The sequence below is a fragment of the Astatotilapia calliptera genome, chromosome 4, assembly GCF_900246225.1.
Source record: "Astatotilapia calliptera chromosome 4, fAstCal1.2, whole genome shotgun sequence".
NCBI classification, from domain to species: domain Eukaryota; kingdom Metazoa; phylum Chordata; class Actinopteri; order Cichliformes; family Cichlidae; genus Astatotilapia; species Astatotilapia calliptera.
Genome location: NC_039305.1, coordinates 24,832,192 through 24,860,044, shown reverse-complemented (window position 1 = coordinate 24,860,044; position 27,853 = coordinate 24,832,192). Strand labels below are relative to the sequence as shown.

Below are 27,853 nucleotides of genomic sequence, written 5' to 3'. Positions count from 1 at the left end.
AATGATCTAACATTTGATATCCCTGTGAACCTCTAAATGTAAGTAAATCTGTCTTGATTTAAATTTTAGTTTCATTTGTATCAACATTTAATGACTTTTAGGATGTTTTATGTCATATTCATTCAGTGGGGATGTCATCACAACATTGATATTTAAGCATGAACTATGATTATTGTGTCATTTTTGTATATATGATAATAATGTGTATAATTGTGTATTTGCTCTCCTGATATGTTTTTGAACGAGAGCTTTAACGTTACACCAAAATGTATTTTCATTTCGAATTTAATAATTAAAAAAAACAGATGATTAGACTGACAGCATTAGTCTCTTTAATATTATTTTACATTTTATTGACCTCATTGATTGCGAAATGAAAAACTGCAGAAATATAGACGATTCTGAAGGTTTGAATGTGTCTTCATATAATTTTTAAAACCTTATATATAACTTTTGTGCTATTTCTGCGTAGTGATATACTAGGTTATAGACATATAGAAATAACCTGACACTAAAGATGAAATATCTCTGTGTGATAACAATGCTTAATAATTTAGTTCCTACTACTTTAAAAATTCTAAATTAAATGTATTTTCTCCATTTATCATTTGCTTTGTCCTCTAAAGTATGTTTAACACCGCTGTACAAAGCCAAGTTGAGTCTTAGAGACGATGGTCGGCTGTGAGAGGATAGCATGACCCTGCGGCTCTGATGGGGGTGAGCCCCCACCAACACACACACACACACACACACACACACACACACACACACACACACACACACACACACACACTGCCATGGTCACAGGACTGCACCGAGACTTCTCTTTTGACACTGCCAACCCACTAACTGCCGACCTTTAGCTGTCATCCTAAGAGATGTTTTCATGTGTTTGTATCTCCAAGTTTGACTTCGAAAAACATCTTCACATGACAAAAGGACTTTTATCATTTGGGCCTGTTTGGGTATACATTCATGTTGGGAAATATGAATCGCCCACTGACTGCTTCAGTGCAGGAAAGTACAAGAAACTGCTAAAATGCAGTAAAACGACATCCCTAAGAATAAGAATAAAAGATGAGCCATCATGAAATGTACATTCCAGAAACAACAGTGTTTCCACTGTGGCGTTTTCGGTGTAAGAATCTCGACATTCTATAGGGGATCGTTTCAGTTCACTAGAAAGCTTTTAAAATATTTTTCTAACAGATTTCAGGATGTTATTCAGCAAAAATTGCCCTAATAAAGTTTTTAAATCTAATATGACTTACTTTTTAACTACTTTAATAAAATATATTACTTACGAAAACAATTTAAATAATACAAATAAAGTATTACAATTATTATGATATAAATAATTCTTTCATTTTAAAATGTTATTTTAATTATTTAACCTTTGACGTTTTCCAATAAGAAAATATTAACCGTCTCCAAGACGAAGCCTTGGACAGTAAATACATGTAAGAGAAGAATTCATGATGGTTATGAAAAAGCCACAATGAGCTCTCCCAAGGCAGTCTGTTTAGAAAGACTCGGTGCATATGTGTATCGCACAATGAATGTCTTGTTTTTCTGAATGCTTAATCTATTTCTTTGCTTAATTGAATTTCTCTCTAAACGAAGTGCGCATAATGTCAAGCCATCCATCACCAGGCTATCCGAAGCGCTGGAAGGGCAACATTTTCGTACGAGAAAATAAAAACTAGTCTCATCTTTTCCCAGAAAGACGCCAACACAAAATAGTTCTTAAAAAATTTGTATATCAAAATTATGTAGCTGCCTTTTGTTCTTTATTGCTTCAGAATCAAAATTGTGGTTCAAACATTAAAAAAATGACGCAAATTTCAGAAACCAGCGCATTTTCACAACCATCTCTCTTCCAGAAATTACATAAATTGACGTTTATGGTCTCACACAGAAGTATTTAGCTCTTGTAGAGAAAGGGGCTATATTTTGGGGCTCTTCGCCCCCATTAGCATCATTTCACAAACACAAGCCAAAGCACTCACGTCAACCCGAGGCCGGGCCGCAAATCCTCAGCTGCACAGGAGGGGGGGGGGAATCCCGGAGTGTCTCTCTCCGCAGGTCCTCGATTTACAGCTTCAGGAGCCGGGAAGTCCCAGCACAGCTCCCCGGGTTGTGTCCTCGGCGCTCCTGGAGCATTTTTTCCCTTATATGCCACAGACTGAGACTCGGACAAAGAGTGGCGGTAGATGGGGGAGACACAAGCGTTTTCCACAATTTTCTTTTCTTTTTTTTTTTATAGACACAGAACTGCTTTTTGTCCCACAGTTCTTTTTTTTAATTTAAGGGAGAAGAGGGTGCTCGTTTTGATCACATGATTACAATTCACCTGAGATAGAAAAAAAGAAGAAGAAGAAGAAAACAAAGGGAGCAAAGAAAGGAGGGGAACCGGGGGAATGAAAGAGGCAACACAGAGATTCACTCGTGGTTAGGATTCCCTTATCACAGTCAGCATTCATGGATAATGAAAAAAAGTGGTGATTTTTGGACTGGGGGCCGGTGTGTCGCATGGCGGGGATACAAGGGGTCATTGTTGCGAGGAACAGCGCTGGTGGTTGTATCCGTGCGGCCAGTTACGTCCCCTCGCCGTCTCTCCTTTCTGCTTACCAGCACTGTTTGGTTTGAAACGCGCGCTCTCTCTCAGTTAGAGGCGCTGATGCAATTATGAAATCCACACGAGATGCAGCACAAACTGCACGAGCTCTGAAATTGGCGCTAACACCTGTGACTCAATCTGGCTAAAATTAAACATGTTAAGCGGTTTGGATCGTTTTATACTAGGCCAAAAAGGTGCCCATTTTATATCCGTTTCATAAGACATGCCTGATTGTGTTGTGGGTTAATTTGTGTTTGTAAACGTAAGCTCCCTATGCGTTGAAGTAAAAGTCAGAGAATATTGCTATATTTCTTTCTTTCTAAACCAAGTGCGCAACTGGTGCGTAAAACCTGCCATTTCCAAACTTATTTGAGGCCTGCATCGCAGAGCGCGTTTAAGTACCGGGTCTCTTTCTGTTCACAAGGCCAAGACTGACGCCCATTTCTTCTCTTAGTAAATAATCCGGACTCGGATCTGTCAGTGCTGTCTGTGAGCATGTTCTGAAATGAAAAACCCCTTCTCCATAGCCACTGTGTTATATAAAGGAGGAAATTTTCTCTCACTCCTTTTCCCCGAAAAAAGCAATGTACAGGATTGAGGCTTCAATGTAGATGTTTCAGACAGTAAATTAAAGATTCTTTTTTAGATAATGATAATAATAATAATAATAATAATAATAATAATAATAATAATAATAAAGCTGGTTTCCCTGCCAAAATTAATACCCAAACACAGATAGCCCAATTTCACCTTTATCGTCTTATCATTATTGGTGTGATGAAACTATGCATCTCCCAAAGTAAAATAATTAGAAATGGGTGCTCATGTACCCAATTACTCTGTTTAACGTAATAAAAAAATACAAATGGTGCGATGGGTCTGGATAGATAGACAGATAGAGGGAGAGGATGTTAAGGAGCTAGAGAGAGAGAGAGTCCCCGGCCAATCAGAGAGCTCAGAGTCTGCGCCAGTATATGTGCGCTGGTCCTTTAAGATCTCTCCTCCGCATCTTTTTCATTTTTTTCTCTCGGGCGCGTACAAGGAGCTCTTTAAGCCCTGGTACAGACACACAGAGCAAGCATTCATACTCGGGCGGCGCGAGCGAGGGGGCTGGGGAGCGAGCGTCACTTTGGAAACTCGGACGGGAACTCACGGATTCTCGTGCTAAACCGACGACCTCCTTTTCCTCATTACTGAAGTAAGGCGCTTAGCATTTCCAACTCTTTCCTCTCTACAGCTGCTGCTGCTCTCACTCTGCCGTTTGATTATTTCTTTTCGTCAGAGTCCGAAACTCAGACATATCATGCACTCTTACCTTTCATAAACATGGATCATTGTTTAGTTATTTATGGTGGGGGTTTTTTTTTGTTTTTTGTTTGTTATTTTAGCCACCACAATGATTCTGTTAAACCATGTGAGAATAGTCCTGCTGCCAAAAGTTAACGATGTTGTAGGGCTACAGTAATATCACCTCTCCTCTTTTCAACAAGTGCTGCGAAGTTTTCCAGCCGATTTGTGTTGTGGTTAAAGTTTCATGTGCCGATCGTCATAATTTATTTGGTCTTCAAGTGTTTTCCCCCTTTATTTTCTTCAGGATTTCATCATTAATTAAAGAAAAGTGCACAACAAGCGCAACAAAGGAGACTGCCAGAACTAAAGGCGATTTATGACTCTACACTTTTACACACGTATTAAAAAGTCCGATTATCCCCCATATTTAATCGAGTTATATTTCGGTATCTGGCAGACACTTAATCTTTAGATTATGAACAACAGGCCCTTTTTTTCAAAACCAAATGAAAGCCAGATTTCTGGCAAGTCGGGTGTTGAGTGTTAGTTCAGTGGGTAGCCCACAGTAAATATCCTCAGTAATGTAATAACACGCGTTATCTAAAGGGTGGGTCGAACGCAGTTAAGCTGTTATCAAATAAATTCAGCGATATCTGTTGTTCTGCTGCACATCGGTAGATGGGTCCAGTTGATTTTTTTATTGGCTTTTCCACTGATTTGATCTTGGTTTGATCTGCTAAAGAAAAAACATACTTAACCAATTGCTCGGTGGCGAAAGCAAATGATCCCCGCCCGGTCAGGTGACGCTGCTTGTTTCATTCTTAAGAAACAACGAAAAGGCACCGATGGTGTTCGTTGTTTCGTAAGAATGAAACAAGCAGCATGTACTACAAACACAAGAGACGCGCGCGTAAATGCGCTTTCCTCAACAGTTTACGCACACAGACCTTTAGAGATGTGATGACAGCCCGCGACGTGCCCTTGCAGACCAGGTGGCAACCGAGCATCAAAATACGCTTCGGACAGATGGGGAAGCTGCACCAGCCGCTCTGTTGGAAACGAATACAATTCCTAACATCCAATTAGATGTTAGGCTAATTAAAAGCTGGTGTTGGAAACATGTATTTAGAGTCACAGCGCTCACAAATGTAATTTGAACTCCTGTGCCGTTTGTAAAATTATAGATTTGGTTAATTAATTATAATTGCGCACAGCAAACGAACCGCCAGGAAATGCAGAACATTGATTCGGACATGTAGTGTGCTGCATGATTACAAAAAACTGTAAACGTATTAAAAAAGAAATATGAGGGAAGCGGGGCGTTGAGAGGCCAACCTTTAAAAAAAACAAAAACAAAAACGACCAGAGCGATTTTCTAAATAGAAAACAAATAATCGGACTGCGTGTTGCTCTTTTCCATGAAGTTTAGGACGCAAACTTCCAGACAGGCTGTTGATTTAATGGACAAAACGAGGACAACTTTAAACCTGCCCCTGTTTAACAAGCTAATTTACAGGAGTGCCCATACACACACACACACACACACACACACACACACACACACACACACACACACACACACAAGGGGGGGGGGGGGTTATGTTTCCAGCGGCATGATGTATTTATTCAAGAACCACGCGGTATAAATCCGACTTTTGTGCTGCTGTGGTCTCCTATCATTCCAACACATTTTCTCCGGGGAGCTTGCAATAACTGTAAAACAGTAGCTTGTTTTGGGAGCCGAGGCCCGGACCTGCAGGGGGGATGTGCGCTATAGAGGGCCACAAATATACACATATAGGCATGGTTTCACATATCGTGATATCGTGTTGAGTATTTATGTGGGGTTAATGCTTTCAGATTCGGGACGTTTAGCATCTTAATGCTGGATTCGAAAAGAACAGAAAGTTTTGCTAAATCGTGGCCAACCGTACCCAAATCCGCTGCCGCTCTACCTCTGATTTATTAAGCTGATGCTCCTCATCCCTCTGCTGTTTCAGGTCCTCGCTGTTGGATCTCGATCGCGGGATAAACGGAGGAGAGAAGGAAGGTGTAGTCAGGAGGGAAGTAAGAGCGGGTGAGTTTGGCGGAGAGAGTTGCGCAATAGCAGGTAAACTGGGGTCCAAGGTGCGCATCGAGCCGCCTATGATACCAACAACACGGATGGAAAGAACTTTAATGTGGAATCCTCACAGAGTTTTGCAACGGAGGCTGAGAGTAGAGACAGACTGGCAGTTTATATTATAACTTAGATGAGGCCAGAGAGACAGCCGACCCTCCGTGCGTAAACTGCAGAGCTACACAGAAACAAGAACCAGACAGGTAGAGCTGAGCATTTAAGAACAGCTTTTTACATCCTCTGCGCGCCTGGAGGCTTGTGTGAAGGACGATGTCCAGAGAGGAGCAGAGCTTTTCAGAGGTTGAGCTCAGCCCAGGGATGTCTGACGACAGCCGCTCCCTGTCACCGGGTCATTCCTCCGGGGCCGCTGTTGCTGGGGACTCGCCTCTCCACGGGCAGCAGCATCAGCCGCAGCTGGTCGGGCTGGACGACGCGTCGGCGGGTTGCTCCTCCGTCAAATCCGACGACGAGGACGACCGCTTCCCCGCGGGAATCCGCGACGCTGTGAGCCAGGTGCTCAAGTGCTACGACTGGACCCTCGTGCCCATGCCCGTTCGCGTAAGCAGCGGAAGCAAGAACAAACAGCACGTGAAGAGGCCAATGAACGCCTTCATGGTGTGGGCGCAGGCGGCGCGGAGGAAACTGGCCGACCAACACCCGCACCTGCACAACGCGGAGCTCAGCAAGACCCTGGGGAAGCTCTGGAGGTGAGCAGGCCGGTTGCTTATAGTCCGTCTTAAGGCCCACTTTAAAATCCCGAAAACGTCTGGCTCTCACACACAGTAAATTGAATAATAAATTTAGGTGAATTCTCGTTCCACCAAACAAGAAAGAGACGATTAAGCTTTGACAGATTAAAATAAACAGCCACATGAACACCACCGCTCAAGGGTCACAGCTTAAGTAGCTACTCCAGGAATAATTGAATCAGACACTGAAGACTTTTTATCAAAAATGAACACGCGCGCGCGCGCACACACACGTTAGTTATAGTTACAGAGGCATCATCTCAATAAACCGAAACATATCAGCTCAAACACATCAAACACACGTTTCTATTTCAGCTTCTGCAGGCTCACAGAGAGGCCACTGTACAGTATATTCACCACTTTGACTCGTGTGATTTAGTGCACACCCTCCACTTAATGTTCTTAAAGTCGAATACAATGAAAGCCAACACAGTTATAACGTGTTTGAAAAAAATGCCTCGCTCTGTTTTACACGTGATATTATCTGTGATATGTTTCCTGAAAAAAAAAGAAGTATTTTTAGACTATTAGGAGGCAGCTCAGTCTTCTTTCCCGCTTTAGGCCACAGTTCACCAGTTGAGCAGCTCTTGTTTTTTGGTGCAGTGAGTGCGCCCTGGTCACATGTTTCTGAATCCTGGCTAATTCAATTCACTGTTTTAATTCCTGGGAAACATTAGCTGGAAGGAGTTCCCCCCTGGCAAAGTTCATTTAAAGTACATTCAAAGTTTAAGAAGAAGAATGATCTAGCCTTTTTTATAGTTAATAAACTTACAGTTCCCTAATATTCTGAGTCTTTCATTGCTTCATTTGCTTACAGAAAACCTGCACTTCTTTCATTTCAACCTTCTGTCAGGCAGGCACTGGAGAGTCTTTCCTTCTTGGTTGCTGACTTCTTCAGATTGCTCATTATTTCTTACCAAGAAGGACAGAAAAGGTTAAATGCATTACCTTGCAGGGATCATATTAATTTGATAAAGACTTGACCTTGGGCTCAGTCAGTAGTAGTTAATTGACCCACAAACACGATGAACAGGGAGGCTGAGGAGGGTCAGGGTTTTCTCATGCCACTCCTGTCAGGGGTGTAATAGTAGGAGCTCAGTCCCATGTTGCAGACAGGATGCAACTTTGGGCTGTATCATTTCATTAGAGTTTGGCAGTCAGAAGCCGCTGGCAGGAGTGACATTAGATGCAGCTGTGGAGATGTAGCAAATGAAACTATTGCTGCTAACAAAGGAAAATATGTCATCCTGGCAGGGTTGATAGAAATATGATATGAAGGATTAGGAATTATTTAAACACATAACTGAAGATAGGGGACAGACAACATGCCCCCCCCCCCCCCCCCCCCCCCCCCAAAAAAAGGAAACCAAAAACCCAAACAAACAAAAAACAAAAAAGTATTGTTAATGTTTTTATAAGACAGAAAGTGGTAACATTATTGGGTGTTAAAGAGCATTTCAGAGGAGTAAAGAGAGGCTTTTGGAATCACTTCTTCCTACTCTGGGATCAAATTCATTCCTTTAACTCTTAATCAACCTTAAATCAGTTCACAGTGAAACATGAACTGATTTAAGGTTCAGAAATCCAGATTTATCTCGTTATGAAATTGAAATGGAAAACAAAAAAAAAAAGAAAGAAAGAAAAAAAGCCCCGAAACTCTTCAGCATCTGAAATCCTACACCAAGGAAGAATTGGAAAACATTCAGGTTCCAAAACTGGAACAATCAGTCTCCTCGGTTTCTAATTCTTACAAAGTGTTGGTCAGAGATGAGGTGTGTTCTCTGAGGTGCTCGGTCATCCAGCTTCACGGGAGTGTGAAGTGCTTAAATCAAAGATGAGGTAACAAAGCAAACCAGTAAATTATTTCTGTTGCTGGCTCATTCAAAATGAGCGTATTCTTCAAAATCCAAATATTTTACCCTTTCAGCATTTATCATACTGTCTTTCTACACATTTCAAATAAATCTAAGGTTTTAATCATTTGCAAATCACTGCCAGTCATAAAGGTTTATTCTTTTTTATTCTATGGTCTTTTTGCACCATCCTGTAGAATATGTACTGTATTCAACAGGAAAAAAAGTGACTATGGATCTTCGTAACTTAAACGATCAAATTTACCATTTTTCCCCCCCTGAGGCTTCTTAATGACAGTGACAAGCGACCCTTCATTGAGGAGGCAGAGAGGCTGAGGAAGCAGCACAAAAAGGACTACCCTGACTACAAGTATCAGCCGCGACGCCGCAAGAATGGGAAGATTGGTTCTGGGTCAGGAAGCGAGGCTGAAGGCCATTTGGAGGGTGAGGTCATCTACAGCCAGTACCACTACAAAGGCACCCACCTGGAAGTGGCCTACAGTGGGGGAGCCGGGTCCCCTCTGGCAAATGGGCATCACCCTTATGCTGTAGGTGGGCTGCCGGCTCCCGCCCGCTACTCCACTGTTATGCCTGAGTCCACTGAACATGATGACACACGCTTAGGTAATTGTCTGTGAATCTGCAGGGCAAACGAGCTGTAACTGCTTTCTCTTTTGCCACAGGTCAGAGCCACAGTCCTCCAACACCTCCCACTACTCCCAAGACCGAGCCTCAGTCTGCAAAGGCAGGAGATGGTAAGAGGGAGGGAGCCGGGAACGGGACTTCTCGTGGTACAATGGGAGCGGAAGGAAGCTCAGGTGCTGCGGGGTCTGGGAAACCTCATATCGACTTTGGTAACGTGGACATTGGTGAGATGAGTCATGAGGTAATGGCTAATATGGAGCCGTTTGATGTCAATGAGTTTGATCAGTACCTTCCCCCTAATGGGCACCCAGGGGTTGGGCCGAGTGCGGGGGCTGCAGGAACCACAACAGCTACTCCGGCCTCTCCGTACGCCTATGGGATCTCCTCAGCTCTGGCAGCGGCCAGTGGACACTCAGCAGCCTGGCTCTCCAAGCAGCAGCAGCAGCCGCCACAGCAACACCATGGCTCCCCTCTGAGCTCAGATCCCTCCAAAGCCCAGATTAAGAGTGAGGCCGGAGGTGCTGCGGGTCACTTTGTGGAAGCAGCTTCAGCAGGTTCCCACGTCACTTACACCCCCCTCAGCCTTCCTCACTACAGCTCTGCCTTCCCCTCGTTGGCCTCAAGAGCTCAGTTTGCAGAATACGCCGACCACCAGGGCTCGGGGTCATACTACGCCCATTCGAGCCAGGCTCCGGGGTTGTACTCCGCCTTTTCTTACATGGGGCCTTCCCAGAGGCCTTTGTACACTGCCATCACTGACTCAGCCAGCGTATCGCAGTCGCACAGCCCCACACACTGGGAACAGCCTGTCTACACAACGCTGTCGCGGCCATGACAGATAACGAGACCAGAGCGTGCCGGTGCAGGTTCAGCCCCAACGTCAGACCAGAGGAGCAGAGACAGCAGCAGCAGCAAGAGTCGCGCTGGTGGTGTCAGAGTCGAACGAGATCTGGTCTGGGGGGAGTGGGCAGGCACTGGGGGATGCGTCTGGGGAGGCAGAAGGGGGGAAACACCATTCTGCTCTTGCCCAGATGAAAACATGCTGTCACAGCCTGAGGATGAGCTTGGAGCGTGGTGCTTTTGAGGAGCGGTCGATCATTTGCGGCACTCGGTGGAGGAGTCAGAGTTCAATACATCGATAATGCAAATAAGTAAAATAAAATAAAAATCACCCACCCAACGCCACCAGCAGCACCACAGCAAAGCCTTTGGCACTTCTGGCTGTGTTCATGGGTGGTATGAGATCACGTACTTGTCATCGTGTATCGCAGCAGTCCACAACGCCACGGGCAAACGGAGGGGTCAGAGGTGACAGGGACACAGCGAGAAAAAAGCAAGACTTCGATCTGTGAGCGCGACAAAGGAGACAAATTCATTTTACCCGAGATGTTTGTTTTAACGCCAGGAGAACGGAGTGCCAAACTATTTGCCGGCCTTTCACTTCTCAGGCTTGACTGACCTTTTGTCAAACAAACGTTAGCCTTGTATTCCTTTCGAAAGTCAACACAACAAATACTCATGACATACTGTCCTCTCAGAGCCACAGTCGTCCCTTTTTGAATTCAATTTGTTTATGCTGTGTTCACTTAAAATGCCTTTGTACACTCGACAAATGGGCACGGAGGGGAAAAAATGCCATAAATCCATGCTGTGCTTTTGTTAACTGAAGTGTATATTTAGCTTATTGGGTGTACTTGAAGTTGCAAATGTACTTATGTCGATACACACAAACATGACCAAAGTTTTGAGACCAAAACCTGTACTTTTTATAAAGAAGAAACTGTTCTTTTAAAAGAAAGTTTCTCCCAACATAACATTCAAAGCTACCTTACATTTTGTGGCCAATTAGTGTTTTGTTTTTTTGTTTTTTTTTTCTTAGCTTTGACTCAATTCAAAATGCAATCGTGTCAAAAACTTCCTTTAAGTTTGTAGCACAAAGGCACTGACTCACAATGAAAGGCAGTTCTATTCATCTGCTGATAATCCATTATCACTCAGTGTTTCATGACAAAATCCTTAACAGAAACGTACTTGTTGTTTTAACAACGTGCTGTGTTTACTGTACTGTTTAAAATGACTTTTTGCCATTGTTATCCACTGAAGGTCTACAGCACTGCCTTTGTCTGTTGTTTTTTTTGGTTGAGTGTGAGACAAAATGATCTTTTGATTATAGTTTAAAAAGTTACATTGTAAATAATGCCAACACTGAGAAACAATTTCCAGGCACTGAATGTTTTAACGCAGCCTGATGTCAAATAGAAAATGTGCCTTGTCCTAATTATGACTTTACTACTAACAGCTTTTGTATCAGTACTTACCTTTTGATGATTACTTACCATCTTTATTTACACGTTATACCTGTTATTTCTCTTCCCTACATCCCGCATTCTTCTTCACTGCTTCTCAAATATATCTGCATTTTAAATATCTTAACCTATATCTGCAAAAGAGCTAAACTGAATTTCTTTGTTTTATACGTAATGTATATCGGTACTGCACACATGTGGACCATATGCATGCACCACAGCTCAGGCAGAGCTCAAAGTCAGTTTTACTTTAACCAATTACCTCCAGCATAAGAGTTAAGCTTACATTCTCATTGCTACTATATATGTGTGTGTGAGCTATGGGTAATGTTTTTAATTCCACATTTATTTATGATTTGGTTTCATGTTTGCGTGCACATCCTTTCTTTCAATTTCTCATTTGAGCATTTCACATTTCTTGTGTAACTGCGTCTGAATAACAGCAGGTGTGAAAGCCTGAACACGATGATGATGATGATGACTTTGTATTCTGACGTGAAATAAAGCTTTGTTATTTCTGCTTGAATACAAGCTTGCCTCTTGAAAAGTCATAAATACTACAAATGATGAAAAAAGGTTCCTTTTGGTTGTGAAGACCACAAAAACTCTTCTCTTCTGGCTACAAACTGCAGTGGAAAAAAAACAAACAAAAGCTCACGTCTTTGGGGCATCTAATGACTCAGCCCATGCTGCTCACATTCCCAACATAATCTCTTCAGCTACTGGATAATTCACTTTGGCTGGCTGATGCTCAATCTGGCCACTGGTAGAGGTAAGCTGGACACGGCTGATAGTGACGTGCATGTGGAGGGCGATGAATGAGACTGTGATGCAGCTACCTTCCTTTACATAAACTTAAAGTAATGCAGCCTCGGGGGGCAGGGTTGGTTATGCATGCATATTTCAGGTTCCTTATATTGTGTGTGTATGTGTGTGCGTGTTGTGGGTTAAGCCTGACTTTTAATTCCCTCTTTTTAATCGGCTGTGTGATACTTTGCAAAGACAAAGAGGGCCATTGAAAGGGATCTAGGGGGAGGAGGGAAACATGGGCAATGAGGGAGCGTACCCATAACTGCCTGGCCTGCCGCTTCAGCAGGATACAAAGGGACTCCTACACTCCATGCAGAGACCCAGCAACCCTCGCTATCTAAGCGTCCCCAACACTCACCCCATCCTAGTACAAAAAAAAAAAAATCAGATAGAAGCTGAAATGGGATTCAAATAATGAAAAGGAGAAGATATAGACAGAGTTATGGGATTTTGTGTCAAATGAATGTCAAAGCAGGTGTCAGACAGGTGACTGTTGAGATACTGCTCAAAAGGCTTCATTTGATTCTCGCAGGCAATGAAACGTTAGCTGAGCACATTCTGTTCATAATCTCCTTCGCCTGAGATGTGAAAGGAGGTGGCACGGTCCGCTCTGATGATCCATGAAAAAATAGAACAAAGGCTCTGTGCTGATACGACCAAACTGACAAACGCAAATGAAGAACCAGAGGAGAAACTCCAGAGTGCAGTAATAGATCAGCCTGTGATAATCCAATCTACTGATCAAGTATAAAAGAAATCAATTATAGAGAATCAAATGAAAGTTTGGGAGGGTGCAACAGGTGAAAGAAAGAGAGATGAGACTCAGTTGTGTTGCAGCTATGAGATGACCACTGCTGATCAAAGGAAGTAAAATGCAGTTCAATTTGTTAGTACAGGGTTGGACCTTCCTGAGATGTTCCTCTGAGATTCTGGTCCATGTTGACATGACAGCATCACACAGCTGCGGCAGATGTGTCAGCTGCACATCCATAATGTGAATCTCCTGTTTCACCACATCCAAACGAAGCTATACTGGATGGTGATCTGTTGACTGAGGAGGCCATTTAAGTACATATTTAACATGAAATTTCCCACTCGTGGGACTAATAAAGGTATCTTATAAACTCAGAAACCATCAAGATGATTTGAGCTTTTTGACATGGTATATTATCCTGTCATGATAACATGTCCAATCCTTTTATCTCCATCCACAAAGGAAAGGAAATGTTCAGCAACACTACTCAGGTAGGCTTAGTGCTCAAACGGGCCTAAAAGCTGCAAAGAAAATAACCACCATGCGATTACATCACCTTTTTTAAATGTTCTTTTTATATTTTTTTTATTATATCAAATTCTGATCATCCAATCAGAATATCACAGGAGAAATCAGGAAACACTTTTTTATGAGCTGTGCAAATTGTAGCCTCAGTTTTCTTTTCTAAGTTGAGACTAGTGGCACAGGTGTGGTCTTCTGGTGTGCATTCAGACTTTAGTTGGTTAAGTGTTTTTTTAGCTTTTGCCACATTCCTCTCAGCTTGCCTCTCACCTCTGGCCATTCTCCTCTGTATCCCCTAGAGATGGGTGCGTGGGAAAATCCCAGCAGATCAACAGTTTCTGAAATACTCAGACCAGCCTGCCTAACGCCAACAACCACGCCTCACTCAAAGTCACTTACATCACCTTTCGTCCTCATTCTGAAGCTGAGTTTGAACTCCAGCAGGTCATCTTCACCACATCTGCATGCCTGAATGCAATGAGTTGCTGCCATGTGATTGGCTGATTCAATATTTGTGATAATGAGCAGGTGAACAAGTGTACCTAATACAGTGGCCAGTCAGCGTATATCTAGGAAAGCAATAAGAGAAGTCATGTTGTAAAGGACTGAAAAACAAATCAGACAAATGACAAACAAATCAAGTAGGAGGTGGAAGTTCCTGATCCAGCGAAGGTCTCGGGAGATTGTAGTCATTCCCTCTGCTGGAGGCGACCTGATATTGGCCTCCCTGTGTTGGTGCTGGTGAGCATCACGAGCCACCCTCTCCAGCCCATGAAAGAAGCGCAGCATCACCCCGAGGCGCCGTCTCCTCCAATCAAAAGACTCATAGATTAAAGCAGTTTTTCACACATTTTACACATAATTACTAATACCAGCGCCAACTGGCTCCTGCCTGCTGATGCTCAGAGGTCACAGTGACCGACACGCCTTTGCTTTAAGTCGACTACAGAAGAAAAAAGACGAGTTTCTTCATCAGTTTTATTACCAGCTGCATTTTTTTTTCCTTTCAAATCAGTTCTGTCTTTACATACATGTCACGGAGCTCCCACAAACACACACAAGCAACATATAATCCGCTCGCCTATTTACTAGAGTATCATCACACACTGCCTCCTACAAGAAATCCTTTAATCTGCTTTCTCACAAACTTTCTCTCTGTCTTCCCGCATTCACTCGCGGTCTCTCTGCCCGGGCAACAACCCATTTCTCCTAAAACAATACACTGACTGTTTGGCTGCTTTGTGTTTATGGAGTGGGGCGGGGGGAGCCACACACACCATACATCATGACTGTGACAATACTTCTCCGTGTAAACATCAACACCCACTGTCGGAAGTGAGGATTCTTACTGTTATCTATCGATCTACTACAGTAATGTGTGCATTTAGTGCTTGTTGCAGTAGGATTCCTAAGTCTTTATGACTTATGAACCCAGAGAGTGTAACTTCACCCTCATTGTAAACCTCTGTTTACATTTCATAGTGTAAGTAACATAAATCAAACTCTTTATACAAAAATCTTTATTTATAACAATAAAACTGTAATTTCACTACAATCACCTCTTTTCAAAAACACAAATACTTCATAATACAGGATTCCTTTATAAAACTTAAGTGTTTGACTGAGATATATCTCCCCCTTGTGGCTCTTAGAAGCATTGCAGCCGCTAAAACAATTGAGTTCAGTGGGTACCAGATAAAAGAAAGACGAAAAAATGAGCTGGGTTGTGATGAACACTAAACAAATAGTTAGAGGGGAAAACAATAAGTAAGTTCACAGGATTATGAACTATAAACAGCATACTAATTTGTTTTGCATTATTTTGAGTCTTTAAGTAGTCTTATGCAGTACACCTCATGTTTACAGTCACTGGAGAATTACAGCGACTGGATCTGGGAGTGGGCGTGAAGGAGACTCCTCCACTGGGTTTGTGTAGCTGTAAAACCAGTTAGGGTGGTGGCTGTGAAGCAGCTTAGGCTGATCTGTCAGCGTAGACTGCTTCATAAGATGTTTAATCAGTTATGATGAGCTCGTCGCAACCCCAGTCCTCGTAACTCCCATCGGGAAGGTACCTGCGGATGATGATGGGGATCTTTCTGCTCCTGTCAGTGAGGACAAAAAGACAGAGATACTGTTACAGTCACCTGCTCTTTAAATAATGTCACTCACACATGAAAAAGAGAAATGACAAAAAGTCATCAAAGAAAATTATGGCTTACTTTAGTTCTTTCATAGCTATCTGCAGCGGGTCTGTTTCTCCCTCCAGCTCCACCATAACTGGAGCACACATCCTGTTGGAGACAAGTCAGCAGGTAAACCACATCAGTACAGTGTTAGAGCCTTTTTTCAATGCTCAGTCTACAAACACCATGTTTTCTTCTTTTAGATAATTGAGGGTTAGTATTTAAGGAAGTCTGGATTAATCACTGACAGGTGGAAGTGCCTTAAGAGGAAGCAAGTCATTTTTGATTGTGCTTTACTTTGTGCCGCAGAGTTTCCTTTTTCTTTTTTAAAAATTGAAATGGTTTGTAGAAGGTAAATGAGAGGCATATACTACAAATTAAGTTCAACATAGCTAGGTTTCCCTGCACTATCTGGCTTGACAAAACCTAAAACCCCAGTCAAAGATGACAGGTGTCATCACAGAACTGTTTTTGTTAACTCAGGCTCTTTGTGTGCTCACATATAAGAAAGGGGGCGTCTGACACGATGTTTGACTCTCCTTTAGCGCAGAATGGGTCGAGTGAGCATTAGAGACATTTTTAAGTTCTACAGGTAGCATTTACAAAACATCTCACTTCAGCAGAGAATCTATATCACATTTACAGGCTACTGGAAATAAAAAATAAAAAAAAATCAGTAAAAATGTGGCACTTCTGAATGATTATTGCTAAGGATTGTCTTATTGCATTGAAGTCACACTGGGTTAAATATGTACACTTGGGTTTTAAGGGGTATTTATTATTTTCTTCTTTTTTTGGGTTGTATGGAAGCCCCAAACGCAATTTCATTGTTCTTGACAATGACAATAAATAAATAAATAATAAAATAAATAAATAAATAAGATTTTAAACTAAAACTTTAACCACAACATGTTGCTGACCAGGTTGTGTATTTAGCAGAAGTTACTGTGGTGATCTGGCCAGGTCAAAGGAAAGCCATCTTTGTGACACTGAAAACGCTGGCTTTAGCCTCGTCTTACCTTGCTAACCCATTAATCTCACTAAGGTTAAGATCAGAAGGTGCTCACGTGAATCCAACTATCATCTGTAAAACATGAACTCTAATCACAGGTAAACTGATATTTCTGGTGCTAAATAATTTTATATTAACATGACATTAAGTGCACCAGCTTCACTCAATTATTCATAGTCCTTACCTTTGCTCCTACAAAAGACAAAGTAACACAATGTACTATACCAGAAAGTCAGATGCACTCAAATACTGCAGTACTCTTTTACATTACCTTTCAGCATAGTTCTATATTCAATGACAAAACTTGACAAAAGGACCAAAGAAGTGTGGACGAATATTTTCAACATCTCACTCTCACCGACTGTGGTGCCTTACGACCCACTCTGACAGTTATGAAATGCTTTGCTCTCATAAACACAAAAGTGGAAACTCCTATGTCAGGTTTTCTTGAATATCGGCAGACTGGTGTGGGAAACATAACCTCTGTATCAGTTGGACGTGGAACGTCAACACCTCCAGCATGATTAACCTTAAACCTAACCGTGAAGCCGTAAATGACAATGAAGAAACACTCACGCTATCTGGAGGGCTCGTGTCCCCAGCACTCTGGCCCTCTCGTATTTGGTCATGTACGGAGTTGTGATCCTCTTCTGGTTTGCCTGCTGGCCCTCTCCCGCGGGCAGGATCTGCACGTTCTCCTGGTCATCCTATTCACCAGAAAACAACCGACAATAAACATGATACAAAGGCAGCGATCAGTAGTGCTAAAATAAAACTGACGACAAACAACAAAAGCAAAGCAGTGTCTGTGCTGTCCAGTTAAGAGAATCATCAACTTACGTCTTCCGCGTTTTCGAGATCATCTAATCCCTCATCCTCCTCGGCATCATCAAAATCTCCATCATCGAAGCTGCAAATTTGACACAAAGTTTTGTTTTTAAAGACAATAAATAGATTCTAAAGACAGCAAATTGTCAATATACAGAGCACTTAGCAGTGTGGCTAACCGCGTTAGCTACAATGCTATTTCGCGCCGAGTTATAATAAAGAAACAAGCATTTTAATATGAATTTCATCAAAGTGTCATCATTACTTACTTATCTTCGTTGTCGGACATGTTTTAACCTAAAATTTACGTAAAATATTACTCAAACCGTAGAAGAAAGTCAACACACTTTGTTGTTAACACGGACCCACATGAACGCTACGAAGCTTAAACTTCCGGTGGTTTGGTGCGCTGGAAAATATTCCGGATGAAAAACAGGAAAAGGAACTTTCTTTCCACTTGTACTCCAGTACAATTACATTTATTTATTGTTTTTAAATCCCCAAAAAACAAACAACAAAAAAAGTTGATTGTTGTAATTTAAATAAATAAATAAAATTCGCCATTTGTCGTACGAGCGGTATTTCTGTCTTTTTCTCTCTTTATTTTTTGCAGTCCTGTCAATGAGCCTGTAGCTTTTTATGACCCTTAATTTTACTGCGAAATAAAATACAACAGTATTAATACAGGAAAACATTCTTTTTGTTTGAAACTATGAGAAACAGATAATTTTCTTTGTTAACATAAATGCAGCTGCTGTCGTTCAGCACCACTGAACGACACAGGAAATCTTTCCTGCCTGTGGCCATCTCCCTGTACAACGCATCCACTTAACACACTGGTTACTGCTACAACTACACGTTTCTTTTCCAGCTATTTATTTATGAGTGACTTATGTATGTATATATTGTACTATTCTTAGTTAGCATATTGTCTATCTTGTCTTAATGTTGGTTTATGTTTATGTTGGTTTATAATGGAGCACAACAAAAAATAATTTCCCCCAGGGATCAATAAAGTATTCTGATTCTGATTAAATGCAATTTAACCTGGGTTTCGTTTAGACTTGACAGCCAACACGTTTTTCTCCCTTTTTCATTAATTTTCAGACGTCAAACAAACTTTCAGAATAAGATCTACTAGAACCACAAATTAAGACTCATATTTTGAGTCACCAAGTATTTTCAGCCTCTGCTCTTTATTATTTTCCTTTTACTTAAAATCATAGTGAAGAAAAAAAAAACACTGCAAAATTGAGAATGAACATAATCCTACATTACTGGTGTGTTAACAGGTACATTGTGCATGTATATTAAATATTTTTTGTCTGTTGTTTTGAATTCAAATGCACTACAGACAGTACTTAACACATGAGATTTATTGCACACTTAAAAAACCCCACGAGTATGTGATCATACAATACCATAAAAAATAAGATGATGATAATTTTTAGAGTGAAAAAACACATTAATAATAATGCATATATCGTGCCAACTGAGAACAATACAAATTGTTTGGTGATGTTACTGAGCTGGGCTTTAACACATAATTAGTAAGCATGTACTTAATAAGTGCATATTTCATACTGTTCACACATGAACAATGAGAGCTTCTGACACTTCTTCAACTCTTTTTATCCACAGAGTTCTTCGTGCTTTCTTCTTTGTGGTTCAGGATTTTTAGTACTTTTGTAGGCTTGAAATCTTTTTTGGGCTTCCTTAGCTCTTTTAATCCTTCTTTCTGGAAGTCTGAGAAGAGACGAAAGAGCAGCAAAACAAACATTAAGCAGTAAGCAAACATTGACATAGAGCATTATTTGTGATCCAACGAATCAATTTCTTTCTGCCTTCGTCATACAGGCAAAACAGAAGATACAAAACAGTACCAAAGAGCTTTTATTAGAAGGCTCGTTATCTTACCTTTGTTCATTACATCTTCCCAAAGCACGTTATTTTCTCTCTCCCTAATCAGAAAAACAAAGTTGCACTCAGATAAAATGTACAATGCAAAAGCATAATTGATTTTTTTTCCTTAAGTACCTCTGTCTGTCCTGATCCAGGCAGCTGATGATGTGGTTCCTCTGTTCAATGATGGTGACCAGCTCATCCATCAGCTTCTTCTCTTTATCTCGATCCTCCTGACTCCAGTTCTTGTCTGTGTGTGCAGATGATGACAATGAAAGTTCAACACAATGAGATTTCATTTAACAAATCAGCGATCTCCATTGGATTCCACTGATAGGATAGCAACAATATTCTTATAGAAACATTAATTCATTTCAGTGCCTTTTAAGAGTCAACTCAGAGCCTTCTTGTAGTGTTTCTTGTTCTTGTTGCACCATTTAGAATCAAAAAGCATGTCAGGATCCAGTGTTACTTACCAGTCTGTGAATGGCAAAAGTATGTGACCCTCTAAGATTAACTGGTAATTCAAATATGTGATTAGAAACAAGTGTTTTCAGTGACAGACGTAACAGTCAAGTGTGAGCTGGTGTTTCTGTTTCTCATCAGGCTTGAAAAGTTCACAAAACCATCTCTAAACTGTTTGGACTTCCACCAGTCTAGACTTACAGTAGCGAGTTTTCAAATGGAGGAAATGCTGGAGCATTGTTACCCTCCACAGCAGTGGGTGTGTTGTAGCGCGGGAGGTCACAGAGGAACAAAGGTTAGTGAAATCTCAGACTCTGTTCCCTCACAGTGGCCAAAACTAGATCACTTTCCCAAACCAATAAATGACCAAGTCTATTACTATGTCACGTTTGTTTAACTGGGTCTTCTTTCCTTCTTTTAGGATCATCATCTATTCTTCTTTCCAGCTGCTCCCTTTAGCACCGCAGTGTCTCATCTGCCTCATTAACACTCATTTCTTCCTTCACTACACCCATGAATTTTGTCTGTGGTCTTCTTCTTAGACCATCAGTCTTTGTCCTCTCTGTGGAAAAACAAAGTGCTCCTCAACACCACAAAAACTAAGGAAATAATGGACTTCTGGAGAAACAGACCCTTAGCCTATCACATCAGCAGGGACTGTGTAGTGACTGAAGTTTCTGCGCCTGCATCTGGATGATGATTTAACCTGGAAAACCTACACAACTGTGCTGATCAAGACGGCACAGTGGCGACTTCACTCCCTGAGGTTTCCTGAAAAACAATTCCCTAGCCAAGGAGCTTAAAGTGTACAGGCGGAACTGTTTCCTGGTGTGGTTTGCAAGCTGCGCTGCTCAGGAAACACTCCAGAGGGTCATCAGCGCAGCACGGAAAATCACCGGCTGTGCTCCTCTCTCTAGGACCTCTACAGGTCCTGGTGCCACAGTAAAGCCCACAGTATCCTGATGGGCACATCACACATCCTGGCTGTTACCCTCAGGGAGGCGGTGCAGTTGGAACAAGGCAAACAGACTTGAAAAACAGCACATCTCCCAGAACTAATAAATGAACACTGAAGAGTTTGCCTCCTTTCACTAACCCGTGCAACCAGTATTCACAGCTGTGAACAACAGTGCAATAATAATGACACACACAGACATACATACACATTCAAACACACACTGATTGAGATAGTTAGATTGCCTTCTGTGCACTAAATAGGACTGCATACAATTTCACTGTACTTTTCTTACATGATCATAAAGATTCTACACGTCTAAACCCTCTAACTATATCTCTGAACCGTGTTGCAGCAGGTCTCGGCTTGTAAACATTCCTTTTCACCCTTTCAGCCATGCTGTCACAAATCACCCCTGACACGCAAAAGTCTGATGGCAGTTATGTCAACTTTCTGCTAAAGACCTTTCATCACGCCTACAGAACCTTGGATAAAATAATATTGATCCCTGAATTATTTACAGATCAGTAATTCCCGTTAATGTCAAATACAGTGGGTGATAAAAGTGACTGAACAATGCACAGAGCTACATACTAACCCGGTTTATTAAAGAGACACCGGAGGTCGTACTCCACGTCGGTCTGCCTGTCCTCCAGCTTTTTCTGCTTTGTCCTGAGAAATAAAAATTACACATGTGTTTACGATGCTCAGAAAACACGGAAAAAAAGAAAAGCCGCACAAGTGAAAAAACGCTTACAGATGAACCAGCTCCGTGTCGTGGCACATCAGAACATGCCGCTCGTGGATAAGACAGAACCACTCCATTAGCATTTGTTCCTCCTGTTTATCTGAAATAAAAAAGCAGGAAGTGTCAATGTAATGGTATTTACACAAAGCGGCTTCACAATATTGAGAATTTTGTGCCAATAAATTATTTTATTTAGTACGAACCATTTTTGCAGCCTCTCAGGTTCCTCTCCAGTTCCACTCCTTTTCCCTCCAGTGTCTCCAGATGTTGATCCACTTCTCTCATCTGCACCTGCAGCTCTTCTGGGGAAGTGCACTGATCTGTCTGCACCTGTCAAGCAACAAATATCACCAAAACTGAAGACTTCAAAAAAGAAATAATTTCTTAAATAAATCACACACCAAAAAAAGTGACTAAACCTTGTTATTCTGGGTAAACTACTCAGTTTGCTCAAAACGTCTCATCTTAATGAGTCTGCATCTACATGACACAAAGGCACATCTAGAAATGACTCAGAATTAGATTTTGTGGCCTTTGAGTTTGTTTTAAATCCAGCTGTTGTACCTTTCTCTTGATGAGTGGGAATCCATGGCCAGGTGCGGGGCCCCGACAAGGCGAGAGGTCCTGAACGGTATTTGATTTGGATAATGTGGGTCTTTGAGCCTTAGGATCGTTTTCACAGGAAGGCTGAAAATAAAAAAAAAATATATAATATGGAAAACTGTAAGAAACGCCATATGAGACTGTCCTCTGGTAGAACGTGAAACGCGCATTAATGTTTGGCCTTTATTGGTTAACTCTGATCTCTTGTCGTACCTTACTTCGCCACGATGTGGCAGCTTCATCCGTCTGTGCTTCACCGACAGGTGCAGAACGAGGGTCAGACGCAATGGCTGGCACAGAAAGACTTCTGGGTAAAATGCGACTCTGTCTTGATGCAGGAATGGGACGCGGACCTGCTGCTTCTGTCACATCTGACGGAGCAATCTGACCGCCATCTCCACCTCTTTCACCACAAGGTCTCTCTATGTTAGTATCTGCAGTCAATTCTTTTACTGGGTCAGGTTCTGCAACGTCAACACGCCCTCTGAGATCCGGGCTCTTCTGTGGGAGAGCATTTTTTTCTTCAGCCTCCTGCGATGCCAAGGTGCTGCACTCTGATTGGGTAGCTCCCAAAAAAGGCTTATTTTGGTCTTCAGATTCAGATTTAGCAACCTCGCTTTGAGAGTCGTCCTCCTGCACATCTTCAAAAGGATTTGGAGCAGGAACTTTGGGTCTTTTGGACGACCCATCTAAGTTAGAAGCAGATTTGGATCGAAAAGTGGGAAGTGGAGGTGGAGCTGGAGGCAGCTGTGTCCAAGGTCCCGGATGCACGAGGGCCATCCATGGATGGCTGCTTTTCATTTTAGATCTAGCGCTGACTGGGCTGGTGCTATAGAGTATTGGAATATAAAAACACATTGAAGAAAGTCAGTTATTAAGACCTTATCTCTTGTTCCATTTTATGAATGGGCATTTTCTTTTATTTATTTGAATTCCACCACAGAAACTTTGCACCTATATTTCAAAACACACGATGTGCTGTTAAGTCTGTTGACTTTGGCCACAAAGGGAAGAAAACATCTGATTCAAATTTGGCCCATCTCCCCTTCAAGGTCATCTGTTCAAGCCTCTCTATTGTAGTTGTTTTTAGATCCTAAGCCAAGAGTGTCTGTGATGTCAGAACATACCTCAAACCTGTGTAGAGCCGGAACATCAACGTTTTTGTGAGACTGACACGTTTCAGACGGATTTGTGCATTGAGAATTTGTAACCCAGGATCAAATCCAGGTCAGTGCAAACTTTTACTAATGTGGCCACACTAACGCTCACTGCTCGCTCAATTTAGCCTCCTGGAACTTCCTCTTCTTTCCCAAAATGCTAAAGAGCTCCAAGGTAAGAACCTTGAAAAGCACCCTGGCCAATATTAAATCAGGTCTGGGTTCATATTTTTATTGGCAAATGTGACAATTCGTTTTTCAGCATTTAATAAATAATTAGATACAAATCAGAAAAGATGCATGAGAAAAGACAAGTGCGTGCCAAAAGGAAGCGATGAACAGGTTGTTTTTGTCACACTTACCCTTGAGGCGGACTGGCTGCACATTTGCTTGGACTGGATAAACCACCTGCAGAGAGAAAGAGTGAGGAAAACAAAACACATAATAATTATGTCTTAACAGAGAAACAGATGTATGACCAGAATACACGCAGAAAGCAGGAATGTAATAATTACGACTGAACAGCTACAAGAAAACAAGTGTGCCCGTTTACCTGCAGCAGGGGAGCTATTTACAGTCTGTGAACTTCTGATCCTGGCTGCAGGAACAGGGCCTACAGAAATCCGCCTTGGTGCTGGAACAGGACGAGTCCTTCCATCTATCCTTTCTGTCCCGCCTGTTTCTGCTGTCTTGCAACTCAGTGTGTCCTGTGACTCGGTTTTCTTTGTGTAGTTAGGGACGCTGGTGATAGGCTGTCCACCCAGAGAATAACAAACTGTCTGAAGTTTACTTTGAGATCCAGTTTGCCTGCTGACGTCGACGTGAGTACCTTTACTGTTTGTCGCATGGTAAGCGCAGATCAAGGAGCCAGCGTCACTTCCCTGCGTGTAAGACTGTGGTAAAAGAGTTGCATGGCACACTTTGCACCTGAAATACAAAAGAGAAATCTAAATCTACCAGATCTACTGAATCAAGAGTGTCAAATATGATCAGATATTACTGTATTACAGTACTTTTCAGAAGAATTGAGCCTGATCTCATTTCTTCATATTTTGCTAGGAAAGTGGGAAACAGGCAGTGAGATTTATTGGAACATGCAAACAGGAATAGTGCTCCAGGCTTTCTCAAGGACATTCAAAGCTCTTCTTTTGTTCAGTTCTCTGTCAAGATGATCCTGCACTGCTTCAATAATGTTGAGGTCCAGGCTCTGGGAGGCCAATCCATGACTGTTAGTGTTCTATTGTTTGTTTTTCTATCCTTCCTTAAGAATGGCTTTTTGACAGATACTCGTCCACCGAGACCATTTGTGATGAAGCTTTACGGAGCATTAGATGGAGCAACTGAAGGTCCAAAAGTATGTCTCAGATCCTGTTTCAGGTGGATGGATTTTTTCCCCATTTCTGAAGTCCATGGCTTTTAGATACTTTTCATACTGTAGATAGTTTATTGGGTCTTTAATGTATTTTTTATGTCACACACCTGTCCAGTTTCCTCAAACCTACTGCACACCATGCCGAGATATGTCTAGTTTTCAACTAATAACTCTTTCTAAACTGTGCAAAAATACTATTTCATGCCTGCAAACTTTTCTATCTCTGGCATTTTGTTGTTGTTGGTAGATTCAGCTAAATAAATGGGAAATAATGACGTACCTTTGCCACAGGATGCTAGTAACAAAGTGCCTAAATATACAATTTAAAACTGGTTCTTCACCAAGTAGTGTGTGATGTGCAAACACAACACTGTTTCATCTGTTAATTTGGGTGGAGTTTTTATGCTGGAATGACTCATAGGCCAGTGTTGAGCAGTTTAACCATGAAATTAAAAAAAACAAAAAAGAAAAACAGCTACAAGGACTTTACTAAAAATGAGCGAAAAAGCAGCCAATGACCAAAGAAACTGAAAAACTATTGCTCAAGACCACTTTTAAAAAGTGACAAGAAATTCTGGCTCCATGGAAACAAAATATAAAGAAACCTCGAGGTGGCTTAACACTTTTGCACAGCATTGTGACCTTCTGTTACCTGAAACAGCTGCGGTGGTAAACTTTTCCATCTATTAAATGCCTCTGTATTAGGTGCACGGGCTTCAAACACAAACTGCACACAGTCTGCGGCCTCGCATCAGAAACATTTTCCTCTCGACTGGTTTTGCTGTCAGTCAAGCTCTGAAAACAGAAGAGAAACCAGTCGCTCAAGTGACAACCACAGAGATGACTAAATCAGAACCAAAATAGCCTGTGAACATTCACCTTCATGCTCTTTGGATGATGGTAAGTTTTGCTCTTCGAGAGGCTGTGTGAGGAAGTGCCGTGCAATGACCACAATTTGGCAGGACCTGCTGTAAAGTCAAGATAAGACACGCAAATCACCGTGCATGCACTGTTTCTTTGAGGACGGGCCAGTCTGATTTCATTCACCTGACCTGAAGAGTGAGGGATAACACTGCATCCAAAATATTAATTCAACTGTATATGTTTGAGCAGGACAGCAAACCTCAGCCTGAAAATTTATGCTAGCATCTATAAAAACAACAACATAAAATTAAGGGCTACAACAGGCAGATTATCTTAAACGCACCCGAAGACTTCCCATTGAAGAAGCAGTAGTACTGAGCAAGGTAGGAGATGACGCTTAAACGATCGGGCGCCTTGGTGGAAATCATATCCTTCGGATGCAGGAAGGCAGGGATACCCAGCTTTGTTTCTGCTATCTCAAACGCCTGCAGGCCCACAGGCGAGAAACAGGGAATGAAAGTGAATAAACCGAAACAAAGATGCGGGATGCTTTCGTTCTTGTTTCCAATCAGAAACTCACCAGCTTGTTATTTTCATAAGCATTATCTTTGGAGAGGGACCTGAAGTCTCTGGAGTAAAGTGAAGAAATTGGAGAGATTCAATTAAAAACAAAACAAACAAACAAACAAAAAAAACCCCAAAAACAATAAATGAGCGACAAAGTTGATGATTAACTACATAATGAACTTTTCTAAATACAATAGAAGCAAAAAGCATTAAAAGATCAGAGATGAGATGATTCCAGAGGAGTGGTTCAGTGTCAAATAAACCAAATTAACCGATTTCAGGCCAATGAGACTGGACAAAAAAAGGGTTAAAAAGAGATGCAGATTAACCAAAGTGCACACGAGCCCCTCTGTTTCTGATTAAACAGAAACAGATAGGGGTAAACTGGAGTTAGAAAGTCAGAAGCAAGGCACACTTCACTCCGCACAGCCATGACAGCTCTGTTAACATATGGCATTACTCACATGAGGTCAGGGCGGTGTTTGTGGATGATAGCACAGAACGCAAGTCCATCTGTGAATGAGGTTGACATGTTAGTTATTTCCACGTCGGGATAAGTGGCGCATGTGACGCGGCACCACTCCAGCAAAACTCTCGGTGATGCCATTTCTCGTGCAACTTTTCACAAGTGGGCAGGGAGCAGAACATGGCACCGTGTCAGAGTCGGAGAGATCAGATACAAGTGGTGCAGGTCTGGCTTTTTTTTTTCGGAGGAAACAGGAAGCAAAGCATCTACCTTTGCAACTATTTCTCTGCGGCCAGACTTGCACGTCGTGGTGGCGAAGCAGCAAGAGCAGGAAGGAAGGAAGTTTATGTTTTCCCCCCCTTTCGTGTTGTTTTTGTCAAATATAAACAAAGGCAAGTAAAGCGACCGCGCATTGCTCCAGCGTTTCAAACCACGACCACAAGTCTCCTACTCGTTTCAGCTCGATGCTATTTCCTCCACCGCAAAGATGCACCGAGCCCCTGAAGTGAAGCGAACTGTTAGAGAAACACTGCCAGACCTCTGGTCTGTTACACGGGGCTGATATTTTAAACTTAGTCCAGTTATTAGCTCTGCAGTTGTGCTACACAATCTATGAAATGCCTAATAGCTGCCACTGGAGGGAGACACAGAGCTGTTCTTGCCGCCACTCTATAATTAGGAAGAAAAGGTTTGTAATTATAAGTTTATTGTCCGGGTGCAAACTTGACAGAACGATTCAAAAATGGCCGTGCCTTTTTTTGCTTATTCCAATCCACTTTTACTACTTTCCCCGCCCCAATTTTTTTTATGGAAGAGAAGCTTTCCTTAGTCTCGGACCACAAATAGATACTCAGTCACATGAGTTGGTATTGTTGAAAAAAAGAAAGTAAGAGGAAAAGTGTGTAAACCTAACGTAAATAAATAAATAAACATCTAAGTGAAAGGTTAGGCTTATTTTTTTTAATGCTTTGGTTTGAGGGAACGCAACTTCCGGTATGTTCTTCACACGAGCTCTTTGTCCTATGAAAATTACTTTACTAGAAAGGTTCGTATTCAAATTATA

The 27,853-nt window shown here is 41.8% G+C and overlaps 3 protein-coding genes across 5 annotated transcripts; 1 reads left to right on the top strand and 2 right to left on the bottom strand.

Moving 5' to 3' along the window:
- The first annotated feature begins 3,660 nt into the window (after positions 1–3,660).
- On the top strand, positions 3,661–12,108 carry sox10 (SRY-box transcription factor 10). Of its 2 annotated transcripts, none has more exons than XM_026165675.1 (4): positions 3,661–3,818; positions 5,911–6,736; positions 8,915–9,075; positions 9,315–12,108. In XM_026165675.1, exons 2-4 carry the CDS (start codon positions 6,300–6,302, stop codon positions 10,109–10,111), a joined length of 1,395 nt encoding a protein of 464 aa, XP_026021460.1. In that variant the 5' UTR covers positions 3,661–3,818; positions 5,911–6,299; the 3' UTR covers positions 10,112–12,108. The 2 variants fall into 2 exon arrangements, with proteins under 2 accessions (XP_026021460.1, XP_026021461.1); XM_026165676.1 differs by having other exon boundaries at positions 8,915–9,183.
- Positions 12,109–14,632: 2,524 nt separating this feature from the next.
- polr2f (RNA polymerase II, I and III subunit F) lies at positions 14,633–18,123 on the bottom strand. The gene is made up of 5 exons (XM_026163731.1): positions 17,961–18,123; positions 17,704–17,773; positions 17,440–17,570; positions 15,888–15,959; positions 14,633–15,770 (listed from the first exon to the last, which is right to left on the bottom strand). The coding sequence occupies exons 1-5, from the start codon at positions 17,978–17,980 to the stop codon at positions 15,680–15,682; spliced, it is 384 nt and encodes a 127-aa protein (XP_026019516.1). The 5' UTR covers positions 17,981–18,123; the 3' UTR covers positions 14,633–15,679.
- A 926-nt stretch (positions 18,124–19,049) lies between these two features.
- On the bottom strand, positions 19,050–27,054 carry LOC113021181 (MICAL-like protein 1). 2 transcript variants are annotated; one of them, XM_026165672.1, is made up of 15 exons: positions 26,789–27,054; positions 26,338–26,386; positions 26,101–26,242; positions 25,773–25,861; positions 25,546–25,688; positions 24,075–24,448; positions 23,884–23,929; positions 22,578–23,193; positions 22,326–22,448; positions 21,965–22,091; positions 21,771–21,861; positions 21,612–21,685; positions 19,729–19,843; positions 19,609–19,652; positions 19,050–19,437 (listed from the first exon to the last, which is right to left on the bottom strand). In XM_026165672.1, exons 1-15 carry the CDS (start codon positions 26,929–26,931, stop codon positions 19,313–19,315), a joined length of 2,301 nt encoding a protein of 766 aa, XP_026021457.1. In that variant the 5' UTR covers positions 26,932–27,054; the 3' UTR covers positions 19,050–19,312. The 2 variants fall into 2 exon arrangements, with proteins under 2 accessions (XP_026021457.1, XP_026021459.1); XM_026165674.1 differs by having other exon boundaries at positions 25,773–25,858.
- Positions 27,055–27,853: the final 799 nt, after the last annotated feature.